Here is a 13,086-nt window from a genome sequence, read left to right as displayed (position 1 = left end):
TTTGCGTTGATTGTTGATGATGTGTGTAGCAGGTACTCGGCACTTACATAATGGTTTTTGCTCATGTAAGGTTAGCAAGAGGGTCTCCAAAACAAAGCAGGGCTTCCATTTGTGCATAAGGAGGTTTGCGGGCTGCTACTCAGCACTTACATAATGGTTTTTGCTCATGTAAGAGCTTCCGTTTATGCAGAAAGTTTGCGGATTGCAACAGCTCCCCGCCAGACAGACCATTGCAACTCCCCCAGCCACCTACTGTTTCTATCTCTCAAATGCCCTCTCGTTACCATAAGCGTCAATCTATCAAGATTCTAGAAGTGAAAGTAATACCGACGGAAGTTAAAAAAACGGAACAGATGCAACAGGCACCGGGAGCAACGTTTGACACCAGTTTATTGCACGGAGCCGCGAGTCAAAAGAAGAGGTGGCAAGAAAGCGGCACCTCTCGCGTTGTGGCACAAGAGTGGCTTCGAAGCATCGAGAAAGCGGTAGTCCGTACAGACACCCCGGCGCGTCGAAGCTTTGGCCAAGGAAAATCGGGAACGCTCCTCGCCGGCTCAGAAAACATGTGAGCGTAACAGGACTGTTTCTAACCCTGCATCACTGTATGGTCACCGGCAAGATGAGAATGGTAGGGAGGTGCTTCGGGTGTCCCGCCTCCAACCTGAGCTTCCTACACCCAACAGTGCTTCGGTGTTTCGAGCACCTTGAGCTCGTGCGCGTAGCCAAGGCACGTCGGAAGGCATTATGGAGCGCATGTTGGAGACCGGTCGATCGAAGAATCTGCCGTGCCGTTCTCAATCTCTCGATGACTATAGAAGCCCAGACCTTTGCCCTCGGAAACTGAGTCACCGGAAGCTTTCAGAATAGACGCACACAGTGGAACCTTCGCACTGTTCACGAGCGAGTATTGTAAACATTAACATCGAAGAATCAATTGCCACGCAGGTCCTACATGCGTGGTATACTCGCTGGAAACAGTACAAAGGCCAAACTTTTTGCATTTTGCGATATGGTTCCATGGCGTCGGCAGTTTTTCTCCGAGACGTTTCCAGCAATGAGAAACCGTTCGAAAAGTTTTCGTCACGCACAAAGGAGCACGTCTGTTCAACAGCTTTCTGCAACCATTTCTAGGAAAATGGAAAGCTGCGATGAGACAAATGTTTGGAGGGATTGAGGGATGACGTGACGATTTAAATTGCCTTGTTACTTGGGCTTCGAGTCTGAACAGTTCTTGACAAGGCGACTGCTGGAAGGAACTTTCCGGGCACAATCGACTTGATCGGTGAGCAAGAACAAGCGAGTGCAGAACCCTGCTAACATGGGTGATGGTGAAGGAAGCTTCAATGTGCCGCTGGAATGTGCTTTTCCCTTTGTTCGTTGGTGTGCAACTTGCCCTGTTTCGTGAGGTCATTAGAATTGGCAGTTTAAATAACAACAACAGTGATAAACTTCAGTAGTAAATACAATCCTTGGGCAGCTGTTTGCAGTGTTTCTGCTAGGACTATGTTTTGCGTGCTTTCCCCAAAGACGCAACATTCTTTTTCAGCTTGATTTCTTGCAAGCTTTCAGCTTGCAAGAAAGTCAGTTTTGCTGAGTGCTCAGAGTAGTTCCTAGAAGATGATGTTGTCAGAGAAGAAAATGACTAGTACCTTTGCATTTGAAGCATGTACACGTTGATAAAATAACAAAGAACTGGTTAACATCAAAGACAAGTATATCTTAATTTACCACATACGGTAGGAACATAGTAAATACACACTGCAAGGAGTCAAACATTTTTTTTGCTCTGTTTCTTGAGTCGAAAACGAGCATAGTGACAAAGGTTGTAATGACTGGAAGAAAGTGATCCAGTCATCTCATAAATTCATCATTATTCACTTCTTAGATGCCAATGCGTGCTGTTCCCAAGTGCCCTTTGGTTGTGTGCCTTCTCAAATGAGTGAGCCTTACCATTAACTGGAGTGTTTTGGAACTGATTCTCTTTTTGTACCATAAGCTCCTCATACTCAACAATCACTCATTACAGATTCTCATGCCAGTTTTAATTACCATGTTCTTGTCTCTCGAGCCCTAAAACAAGCAAGGGACCTGTGCCACATCAGACTTTTTAGCCTTTTGCACTGACCCTTCTTCCAAACCCTGTCCAAAAAAAAAAAAAAAATCCCTTATTTTAGTTTTAATATCTTGTGCAGCTTAGAGCATCATTACATTAATTAATGATGCTTATATCATGATCGTTTCTAACTTCTATAACATGTGCAACTTCTTGAAACCATGCATATTTAGGGCTAGTTAGGCTTACTTTCAGCTAAAAGTGACCTCGGCCCCAGTCAGTAAGGTAAATCGTGTATCCAATTATATATATATATTTTTTAAAAGGTCTTCTATACTTGATTGTGCATAGTAGCTCTCTCCTGCAGAACATCAGTGATTGCATATGCGTCCAGCCTAGTGATTCAGCATATTTCACTTGTGTGGTAAGTGCAGGAAAGCTGTATACATGACCTCCCTTTTCTCATTTTGGTGGGATATGGTGCATGCTCACGAACCTAAGAGCTGGATGATAGCCGTAACTCACCCGCAATCCACCGTGAATCCTTGACTCAATCTGGCAACCGTGTTTGGAAGAGGTCTTTCAAACCCAACAAAAAGAAACCCGAAGTTGAGTGCATCCTCGTAGATACCACACAGTGGGAAACTCTCCAAAAGGGACAACAGCAGCTAGAAAAACTGCAAGTTGACATGAGGTGAAACCAACAAGGCAGACAGTGTAGTCAATTGCTACCACCACCGGCGGCTGCCAGTGTGAAGCTCACACAATGCCGGTCTTACCCCCAACCATACTCCCCAAACCCAGCGCAATGCTGGTGTGTGCCAATGTGAGGCCGATGCAACGCTTCTTGCACCACAGCCCCAGCGGGTGCAAATGTGAGACTGACACAATGCCAGTCTTGCACCCAAACATACACCCAAACCTCAGCACAACTACGGCAAGTGCCAATGTGACGCCGACATTTCTGGTCTTAAACCCAAACATATACACAACCCTGGCCCGACATCGGCAGGTGCGGATGTGATGGTGACACAACGCTGGTCTTGACCCACACATACACCTTAACCCAGGCACTACACCGGAGGGTGCCGATGTGATGCCGAAACAACACCAATTTTAACCCGAGACATATGTCCCAGCCCCAACACGATGCCGGCATAGCTGCATAAATTGGTAAAAACATTCCGATGCCCGACGTTCCGTTCAGTGCGGTTGTGGGGATCCACTCACATGACGTCGGCGCCTGGGAAGACCGTCCGATTCCATCGAGCGACCGCGCAGACGGAGCAGACGGTTGGCCCAGTCGGAGAGCGACGAAGACCGAGCCTTTCTTACCGAAGACGACGATGGTGCTTGCTCGTCGTCTTCGACGGCGTCGCTCGGTTGCCGGACCAGGCCAAGACCGTCTTTCAAAGTTGGCGAGGGCAGTTCCACGTTGTCCGTCTCCTCGACGGTGGGCGACGCCATCTGCGACATGGTGGGCGACGTCTGGCAGGCGGCGGCCACTTGCTCTTCGACCCCGAGCCCTACTGTCGACGTACGCTTGTCCATCTTCCACAGCGTCGCGCTCTGTAGCTGTTGGAGGACGAGCAGAGAAGACGGCTCTTGCCAACGTCCACAGCACCGAAGGCCGTGGACGAGCGGGACAAAGACTTGTACCATGCACCTTCATTATGCTCGTGGCACGAATGTAGTTCAGTTTACCTGCCTAACAATCACATAGCTGGTACTAATTCGGCTTCAGGATCACAACATACTACTAACACACCAAGCACAAAATGGAGAGTTCTAGTGCTTGCAATGGACGGGTCACCATGCACGAATTTGCACTATTTTCGGTATGAGCCGTTTCCAGGCATGGTCTCAAATCCCCTATAAGACAATTCCACCTAGGAGATGGTGCCTTAGTCTTTCCTCCTTTAATGTCAAGACGAGTGGTTCCATGCAACACCGCCTCGCCGAGTGTGTCTTGCAGCATCTCACAATTAGCAGAATGCTAGTGTGCAACGATGCCAAGAAGCACATGTCTCCCGCTTTGCTGCATACCGTCGTCAAGCTCCGGCTTCTCTGCCACTTGAAGCGCATCGGAGATCCACTAACATTGATGCAACGCATAGGTGTTGTCTTTTGGTTGGTATTGTGTCAACCCTGTCGTAGCGTCAGCGGTACCTTGGTGCCGATGAACACCGCTTTAATTTTTAATCACATGAGGAACGAATGCTTTTTCGGTTGCACGCTGGTAAGGGACTGGGCCAACGAGCGCCGGCAGTCATTTGTTGTCGCCGCGTGCTGGGCCAGCCTTCGGGCACGGCCACTCGTACGGGACTGCTAGGTCGTTCTAGACCTCACGCATAATAAAAGATGCACCTAAAGCCCTCTGAATTGGTTTCCTTCAGCAGGGTGATGCTTCAAGTCCATTCTAAAAACGGGCAAACCGATTTGTCACAGTTAGCCGGGAGTTCAAGGGAGTTGCTCTCGAGGAGGTTCTTGTCATCTTTCTTCATGTCCCTCTCGTTTCTCTTATGTGTTGAAACCACATTCCATGTTAAAGACCCTCAGCTAGCAGTCGTACTGCACTGGCTAAATTTCTCGTCTACCGCGTAGAATTCACACGTCTAAACGTGAACATCTATTTTGTTTGTTGAGTTTTGGTGCGAGCCTGTATGACTTCTGCCAGTGGTTGTAGTGTGCCCACCTTGGCTGCCTCCCTGCGGTGGTACTCCACTTTGGCCATCTCGGTGGCCACCCACTGAGGGATGTCTGGGATGGCCTGGGCAATGGCAAACTTGAGGAACAGCATCACGTGCTGCCGGAAAGGAAGACACACGTGCCGTCCACACTCAGCTCAGTCGGGGAAAGATCGAGACAGCCTCTCTCCACGCGTCTACAAATTATCTCTTGGTTACTGACCAATTAATACCCCAATATTACTGCAAAACTTTTCCTACCATAATTACTTGAATATAGCTTGACAATCTTTATTTTTTTTTAAAAGTTATCTTGAATTGAGTGTCAACCCATAATGGTAAGCAAAGGAAGTTGACCTATAATAGTGAGCAAATGTTTTAAGCTCACTGAGCTAACCGGTGCATAGCACTGAAGCTTGACACGAGTGCACCAGTGCAATGCAGTAAAGCTTTACACATGTGCTCTGGTGCAAAGCAGTGAAGCATGACGTGAGAGGCATAGTGCAAGTGCTATGGCGAAAAGGTACGCGGTCGATCATTCTGGAATTTTGAACAGTGACGTGACCAGTGCAATAACGAACGAGTTTGAGCTAGAAGGGACTGGGGATGCCGTGAAACAAATACTTGTATAAATTTCCTTCCTTTCCACTCCTCCACAAATTGAGATTTTGAGATTGAGACCGTATTTTAGTACCCTTTCATGAACCTCACTCATGAACAGACAGAACAGGACAACTAAGCTGATGCACTCTACAGTCTGTTGCAGGAAAGAAAAGTAGGACAAGACCCTCCCCCAAAGCTCTCAGCGTCAACATCTCGGCTTGGATCTGCTGCCACCACATAAGCGGGCAGCAGTAGAACAATGAATGTTCATTGTGGAAGGAAAGCGAGAAAAGATACAACGTAAAAGGCGACACATAAAGACTGATATGCTAATGGGGCATCAAAATGCCACAGCTTGTGCCATGCCACAGCTCTGTGGAGGAATCTTGCCCAGCTATTTTTAACCTGCATCAGACTATACAGCAAGTGCATAGCCCCCGGTGACCCAAGTCGACCAGACAGCCACACCAGGGACCGGGACGAAACGTACCTCGAGCCCGACGATGAGCAGCACGGTGCCTGTAGTGGTGAGAGACGGGAATAGGCGGTGGATCTGCCCGGACATGCCGATGAGGGCGCAGTTCACCATCACGGCCAGCACGCCCATCACCTCCATGGCGGCCTGCCAGGGGGAGAAGACACTGAGGCTGAGTTCCAAATCTTACCCAAATGGATCCAAGTTACTCCGGCGGGTTGTGTCACGTGACAACATAGATTGAAAAGCACTGGACGCGGGTAGGTTTTGGAACGCCAAGGTACAAAACCCTTACCCTGGAGTAAGATTGAGTCAATTTTGGAACACGGCCCGAGAGGAGGACTTCGTCGGACGGCCACAGAAGAAACGACAATGGCGGCCGTGCCGACAAGAGACGAGCAGGTGGCAAAGCTAGGAACTTATGCAACAGCATTTCTTCCTAGGCTTTCTCTAGGGCATCGGTTTTGAAACTTGAGTTCCCAGGAACCTTGAGTTCCAAAATTTTCCTGACCTTTCCAGCTCCTAAGTAAAGTGTTCCACCACCATATTTATAAAAAAGAGATCAAGTACTCTAAACTGTGCAAATTTTATTCAATTATCGTAACTAATAAAGAATAAAAAAATTTCTCGACTTTTTGACAACTCAGTTTTTTTCCCAAAAGGGTTTTTCCAGTGGTTGAGTTTCGTTTCCAAAGAAATAATAAAAAGATAAAGTCAATGTACAGGTCTCTCCTTAATTATTTAACAGGATCACATACTGTGCTTGCACGCCGTTTAGGTTTCAAAGCATCAAATAAAAATATTAAAGGCGAGAAGTTGTCACCTTTCTTCCATTCAATTACTTTTTGTTGCATCTGCTTCCGCGATGTTCCAGTGGCTCCAGATTTCCAACCGGAGGTATACTTTACAGAGCTTCCACGTCGGACGGAGTTCACTAATCCTAGCTGTTATTTGTCACTCTTCCGGGCTATTGTGCGCTCTCGGCTACAGTAATGTTCAGTGGTATGGAACTCTGTTCCTCACTACTTGTCACTTTCTTCGGAACGAGTACAGATGAGATTTGTTTGAATCTATTACTACGGTTACCTTTTCAGAAGAGTATATTACTTGTACTATAGAATACTTTACCACATTGGGTTAAACAAACTGAGTGACAGAAGGATACTCCTCCATCTGTGCTCTCTCCACAAAGTTGTCCATGGTGTTGTTAACTGTGCCGATTTACTATATTCAATCAGTTTTCATGTCTCCCACACAATGTCGTTCCTCACCACTATTTTTTGTCCTGCAGTTAATCCCAAAAGCCCTGTCCAGAGAGCACAACTTGTATACAACTCACTTGAGGCACCTGGTCTGAACATCTTTGATTGTTATACTTTTGCTCGAGCTGTGAAAAATTTGTCCAAAGCCTGAGTGTACTTCTTTGTGTTGTAGAGTCATGTATAATATTTGGTCTTTTTTTTATTTATTTATTTTCCTTTTAGTTTTTTTTCACTTATTTTCACATACTTTCTTTGCTTCGTTTCCTTTTGTGCAGCACGCTGAAGGCATCATGCTGTTTGTGGGTACATATCGAATAAATACAGTAAAACCTCGTTATAACAAAATGGGATATAACAAACTAATGGCTATAACAAAGCAATCATAATACCCCTTGCTTGCTAATATTGGGAAGAAATGGACATTGGCTATAACAAACTAATGGTTATAACGAAATAATTACGACCGCTCCTTCAACTTTGTTATAACGAGGTTTTACTGTAAACAAAAAAAAGTGATAAGCTCTCATCCTCTGAATTCAATTCCTAAAAGCGCTAAAAGTCTGAATCGGAAGAGCAAGTGCTCCTATGGCACTACCGCTAGAGCGGCCAGTATGCTAAGTGACCATCACACGCGCGGAGCGTCTAACTTGAAAAACATAGATAGCCCAGCAAAGCTAAGCACCATGTGAACATAATGTTTACGTTTACCGAAGACATAAAAAATAGCACCACCTCCCGAGGTGTGACAAGTTTCGCATTTAGGTGCGCACTTTCTAACGTGTAATCATTACCGTACACATGCAGAAACAACCGTCAAAGGCTTAAAGGGCCAAGGCGTCGTCCGGTCTACCCGGCCAGCCCGTTCCCGGTGCCGCAGCGTTTGCACCCACCTGCCAGGTGCCGATGTTCTCGGCGCTCTGTCCAAAGGGCCGCTGGAAGATCATGCAGAGCTTGAAGGCGTCGCTGCGCACCTCCACCACGTTGTTGAGCAGGGCACAGAGGGCGGCCAGGGGGAAGGCCGACGAGAAGAGCACCACGTAGCCGAACTGGATGAACATCTCCAGGTAGTCCTCGAAGGTGCCCTCGTACTGGGTGGGGAAGGCGAGCGAAGACGGGAGTTTGGCACGGAAAGTTGCACGCACTGACGTCGGTGGCATCGAGAGAACGAACGAGAACGGTTGCTAGGGTTACGCCGCTCGGCGACGTAACACGGTTTTTGCACGAGTTTCTTGCGCTTTGACGGTGATTACGGGTCCGTTGTTTTCAGGCTAAAATGAGGCAGCGGCGCCGTAATTTCCAACGAGATAACTATTTTCACGTTTGTTGCACGACACTATGAGCGCAAACACAACGTCGGCGATTTTTACAGTTTTCCTTTGGAAGGATATTGTGAGGCCCCAAATTTTATTGCTTAGATTAGTGCCTAAAGCGAGCACTTTCCAGCACCACGGTAGTTTTAACGACGGTCTTTGTATTCTAAAAAGACGGGAAAAACCGCCAATCTCTAGTTCGCGCAGAGAACATCACTCCTATGGCTACGACATCCCGGGATCAAACAAAAGAAGTGCGTCGGCAGAATCGAACTGCCAGAAATACCGCGATGGTCGTCGCTGCCGCAGAAACCACCGCTCGAAGGATGTGGCTCTGAGGGGATTGTGCGTGCAGTAGAGCGAAAGCAGCCTTTGCGCGCTACCCACCTTGTACATAGCACACTCCACTTCCGCCTGCGTCAGCCTGGGCTTGCGCCTGGGTGTGCCGTCACCATTGTTGGCATCTTCCGGTGCCTTCGACGCCATCTTGGGGCCCTCGGTCTCAGGCTCGTGGCTAGTCCTGAAAAGGGCACGAGGCGGTCGAGACAAGCTCTCACCCGACACCCGACTGGGAGCATCGTATAATGCGAGGGGTGTCACGACGTTTGGAGCACACATAAAAGGCACATTATGTATCAAAAAATATACAATGATAAAGGCACCTATTTAAAAAGAAATGCTTTCCCTTTTACTACATTGGCATTTCAAATGCCTGTACAAGCGAGGAAAGTTTGTCACTATAATTCGGAGTAAAGCTGCGGAAAATGTCTAACACTGGTACAAACACTCGAGGTGGTACCGATACTGTAGCAAAAACATTGTTGGAGTACAGTCTTGTTATTTTTTTATAAATCTTCTTTGCTATTGGTGCTAGAAAAATGAATGGGCACAGCCTCTGAATAGGGTAGCACCGTGCAACACTTATACTCGGCATCAACCCTCTTTTTTGTGCTATGTTGTCGAGGCTAGCCTACATTCCACGGTGTCGCAGCTCCGCACTGCTGCGCGAACACGTGGCTTCGTCTTGCGCCTCATTTGCGCATGCTCCTGCAAGTAGCTTTGACAGTATCTGCAAACGCTATGCTAGTATTGACAACGCAGCACAAAAAGGTAAAGCCGAGTATAGTTGGGGTTTTTAACTTTGGCATTTTCTGCGGAAAAAGCTCAGAATTGCCCCGCCCCGCCCCCGCTCCCGCCCCCGCCCCCCGCCCCCGCTCCCACCCCCGCCCCTGCCCCCGCCCCCCCCCCCCTCCCCCTCCCTCCCTCCCCCCGGGAAAAGCAACGGCGGTGCGCCCAGCCCCTACCTGTGGGCTCGGTGTTCGGGCGTGGCGGCGTTCACCTCGAGGCATGCCAGGTGTATCCTCTCCGTCAGGAAGGGGATCACGCTCTCCTTGATGTTGCCCACCACCTGACGGGTGATCAGCAGAGCTGCCAGTTGCTGCGAGCAACAAAAACACCCGGCAGAGGTCAGAGGGAAGACGTCCGAGAAACAACCCCACACCCAGAAGCACGTAAGGAAATGGTCAGCTTAAATGAATGCATTAGCTGAGTTCGAGACGTTGTCTGCCCCTATTTCTTTTTTAAAATCCCAGACAAAAGCTCACCGGAAGGAAGCTCACCCGACAGCTACTATCTCAAGGATTGCGTTCTTCGAAGCAGCGGAAGCTACAAGAAACTTGCCAAGACCGCACGAGTGAAGACTGTGGTACGACTAGGTCTTCGTTTAAATTTACAGACTCTTTCTTTCCCTTTATGCAGCAAAGAGAGTAGGAGGACAAAGAGCACCCACCTCCTGCAGCTTGTCCATGTCTTGCAGGTAGAAGGCAATGTAGAAGAGCGACAGAAAAGAATTGATGAACTGGAACTGGAATAAACAAGGTAACAGAGGGTCGTAGTGCCGTGGGTGGTGCGGTGCAGCAGCTGTGCAGCAGCTGTGCAGCGCGCGACGGGCCGTGCCAAGCAGCCAAAGCGACACGTAACACCCAAGGTGGGCAGGCACCAATTGCACACACCAAGCCGTTACTTCCTAGGGGTGACTACGGCATGCGGCGAGCTAACGTTAAGACACCAAAAATGCCCGAACAACGAGAAAAAAAAAATCCAATAGCGAGGGGTAAAAGTTGTTAGAAGGTTATGAACGCTGGTAAAAGAAATACTATTTAGTTTGCGGTGCAGCAATGCAGCACTTTGTTGCATTTATGTTTCAATGGGTTGTTTACTGTTAGCAACCCACGAGACTGACAGCCATCTTTGCACAAAACAACCGTTACGGCTGGTCTTCAAGACATAACCCACAAAAAAACTGTAAACCTCATCATTACTTATGAAGCATTTAATTTTTGTTTAAGTACAAATATTGACCTTGGTAGAAAGAGGAAGATGTGCCAGTTGGCTACAGTACCCTGATCAAATGCAAAACTGGAAATCAATATTACGAACTCTATACTTCCAAATTTTTGGACAGCAAAACGTCTTTCTTAGATGCAGTTCAGTTTTCTGAACTGCTAGTCTAATCGCAGTCAGTCAACTCTATCTATCCCCTGTGACCAGTATTAATGGCTCGTCCAAATCTGCCAAGACCAATAAAGCAGCCCAGAACATCCCTGGCCCGTACAGTCAGGCCATTCCCACAGAAAATATTTAAGCAAAATAAAAATTATATACAAGGCGTTCCTTTGCTTTTTTTTTTTTTTTTTTGCTGACCAAATTTTTAAATAAACGGTGGAAAACTTTTATAAATGTGGTTTTCACTGCGTGTTTATATGGATCGGCAGACATTAGAAAGGAATATAACCATCACTATTATCAGACTATTATAGTTAATTAACAAAAATTTGTTAATTAACTTTTTAATTACTGTAATTAGTATATGTGTTTGTATTACAAACTTTGAGGCGGTCGTTTGACAAGACTGTTCCATTTTGTAGAATTCACGTAGCCAGCCCGTGTTCCCTGATATTCGTCCCCAAACTTTGCACTTTTATCCGGTTAACGTAGCAAAGTTCGGCTATGGCGCTCACTTTCGCGGGTTTGCCAAATTGAGTCGATAAAAAGTCAGATTAAGTAGAAAATTCAGGGGCAGACATGTCGGAACACGGGCTGGTTACGCAAATTCTGCAAAGAAAGAGGCAGTCTTGGCATACGACCGCCTCAAAGTTTGTAATATAAACATATATACTAAGTACAGTAATTAAAAACTTAATTAACAAATTTTAGTTAATTTGATTGATTATAAGAATGGATATATTCCCTTCTTATGTCCACTGAGCCATATAAACACGCAGTGAAAAAAAAAAACACATTCATAAACTTTTCCCCCTTTGTTTAAAAATTTGGTGCAGCTAAAAAAAAACACCCCATATAGTTCCTACAGCAAAACAGAGGTAACACTTTCTACCCCAAAAAATCACGAGAACTTGCTCACTTACAAGTATGACACAACATGCATTTTGAGCAACTGCAACCGGTAATGCTCAGACTCAAGTCAGTGTGCAAGTGCAACTTGGGAACCAATTGCATACGGGATGCAAACAGATCTGCAAACGTAACTTAAAGGGAGAGCCAGTGCACCCCATGCAATGGTGGGGACCGAGAGGCCATCCAAGCACCTCTGGCATGGCAACCGCTTGGGCCGACTTCAGTTGCACGCATCAGGCGTATGAACGACCTCTGAGCAGTGCATCTCTTCTCGCAGTGCAGGTAGGTAGCCACTCAGACTGCATTTTGAAGGAGGCACTCTCCAGCTAGCACGCTTGTCCCATGTCCAACCAGGATTTCAGGTCTGGACACGACACCCCAAACTATTTTGTGAGAATGAACCTTCGCAATTGCGTTTAAAATTGTCTCCAATTAACTGAATTTGCATAAAAGACACTACAAAAAATAAGCAATGCTTTTGCTTAGTTAACGGCTCTTTTTCCCTACATCTCTGCGCATTACTACCGATTTCTTTGCTCTACGTGAATAAACGGGCAAGCTTGCCAGCTGCGAGACCGTCCCGCAGAATGAAAGAGCGCTGCTGTCGCCGCAAACCAAACGGGGTCGGGGAGTGAGTGGGGGGGAGCAAGACCAGGCAGACTCAAGTTTGCAAAGACGGGCGTAAGATCACTGACCACCGCTATTTTGATTATGAGCTGATTCTCGTAGTCCTCATCCAGCCTATAGTTCTCTGGGGGAAACGAGAACATGGGACACCACACATCACCATTGCGCAAAACGTTTTCGGCGATTTACGTAATCAAACTGCCAGTCGCTACAACTAGACTCGGTTGCTACCGCCAGACCAGGGGTTCCCAAACTCTTAGATATCGAGGTATGCTTTCAATGGCAGCCGAGATAGCCCTTCTGGTCTTAGCACTGACGCCGGTAAAGCAGCGCAAAATCCTACGGACCTTGTCAAGAATAATGCAGATGACAGGGAATGTTTTGTAAGCTGCAATGCACTAATGTATGGCTCAGATCATCTGAAATGGTGCTCGAGCTGGGAGAACACTTAAGGGCAGGGAAAGACAGGGAAAGTTGGGAGCTCAAGGAAATTGACCTAGACATTGACCTTAAAGGGAAAATTCCAAAACTTTTTTATATAATTATCTCTTTAAAAGGTCAACTTTGGTCGAAAACAAAACAAAAATAAATGACGGTTATCGTTTTAGTGGCACAGAATATGATCACGGCCAAAATTTTACGTCAAAGTGAA

General features: G+C 46.9%; 1 protein-coding gene across 1 annotated transcript in view; it reads right to left on the bottom strand.

Annotated features, from left to right (window-relative positions):
- Positions 1-2,788: 2,788 nt before the first annotated feature.
- Positions 2,789-13,086, bottom strand: part of LOC8034125 (anoctamin-8) — a 22,699-nt gene continuing 12,401 nt past the window's right edge. The window contains exons 9-16 of the mRNA XM_029993678.4: positions 12,503-12,558; positions 10,180-10,254; positions 9,695-9,828; positions 8,778-8,910; positions 7,971-8,168; positions 5,834-5,965; positions 4,749-4,859; positions 2,789-3,628 (exon numbers count right to left, since the gene is read on the bottom strand). Coding sequence (XP_029849538.2) covers positions 3,257-3,628; positions 4,749-4,859; positions 5,834-5,965; positions 7,971-8,168; positions 8,778-8,910; positions 9,695-9,828; positions 10,180-10,254; positions 12,503-12,558 — 1,211 coding nt within the window. The 3' untranslated portion in view covers positions 2,789-3,256. The remainder of the gene's footprint in view (positions 3,629-4,748; positions 4,860-5,833; positions 5,966-7,970; positions 8,169-8,777; positions 8,911-9,694; positions 9,829-10,179; positions 10,255-12,502; positions 12,559-13,086) is intronic.

The sequence above is a fragment of the Ixodes scapularis genome, unplaced genomic scaffold, assembly GCF_016920785.2.
Source record: "Ixodes scapularis isolate PalLabHiFi unplaced genomic scaffold, ASM1692078v2 PGA_scaffold11__112_contigs__length_91849675, whole genome shotgun sequence".
In the NCBI taxonomy this organism is placed as follows: domain Eukaryota; kingdom Metazoa; phylum Arthropoda; class Arachnida; order Ixodida; family Ixodidae; genus Ixodes; species Ixodes scapularis.
Note: the sequence above shows the minus strand (reverse complement) of the source record. Positions and strands in the feature narration are given on the sequence as shown.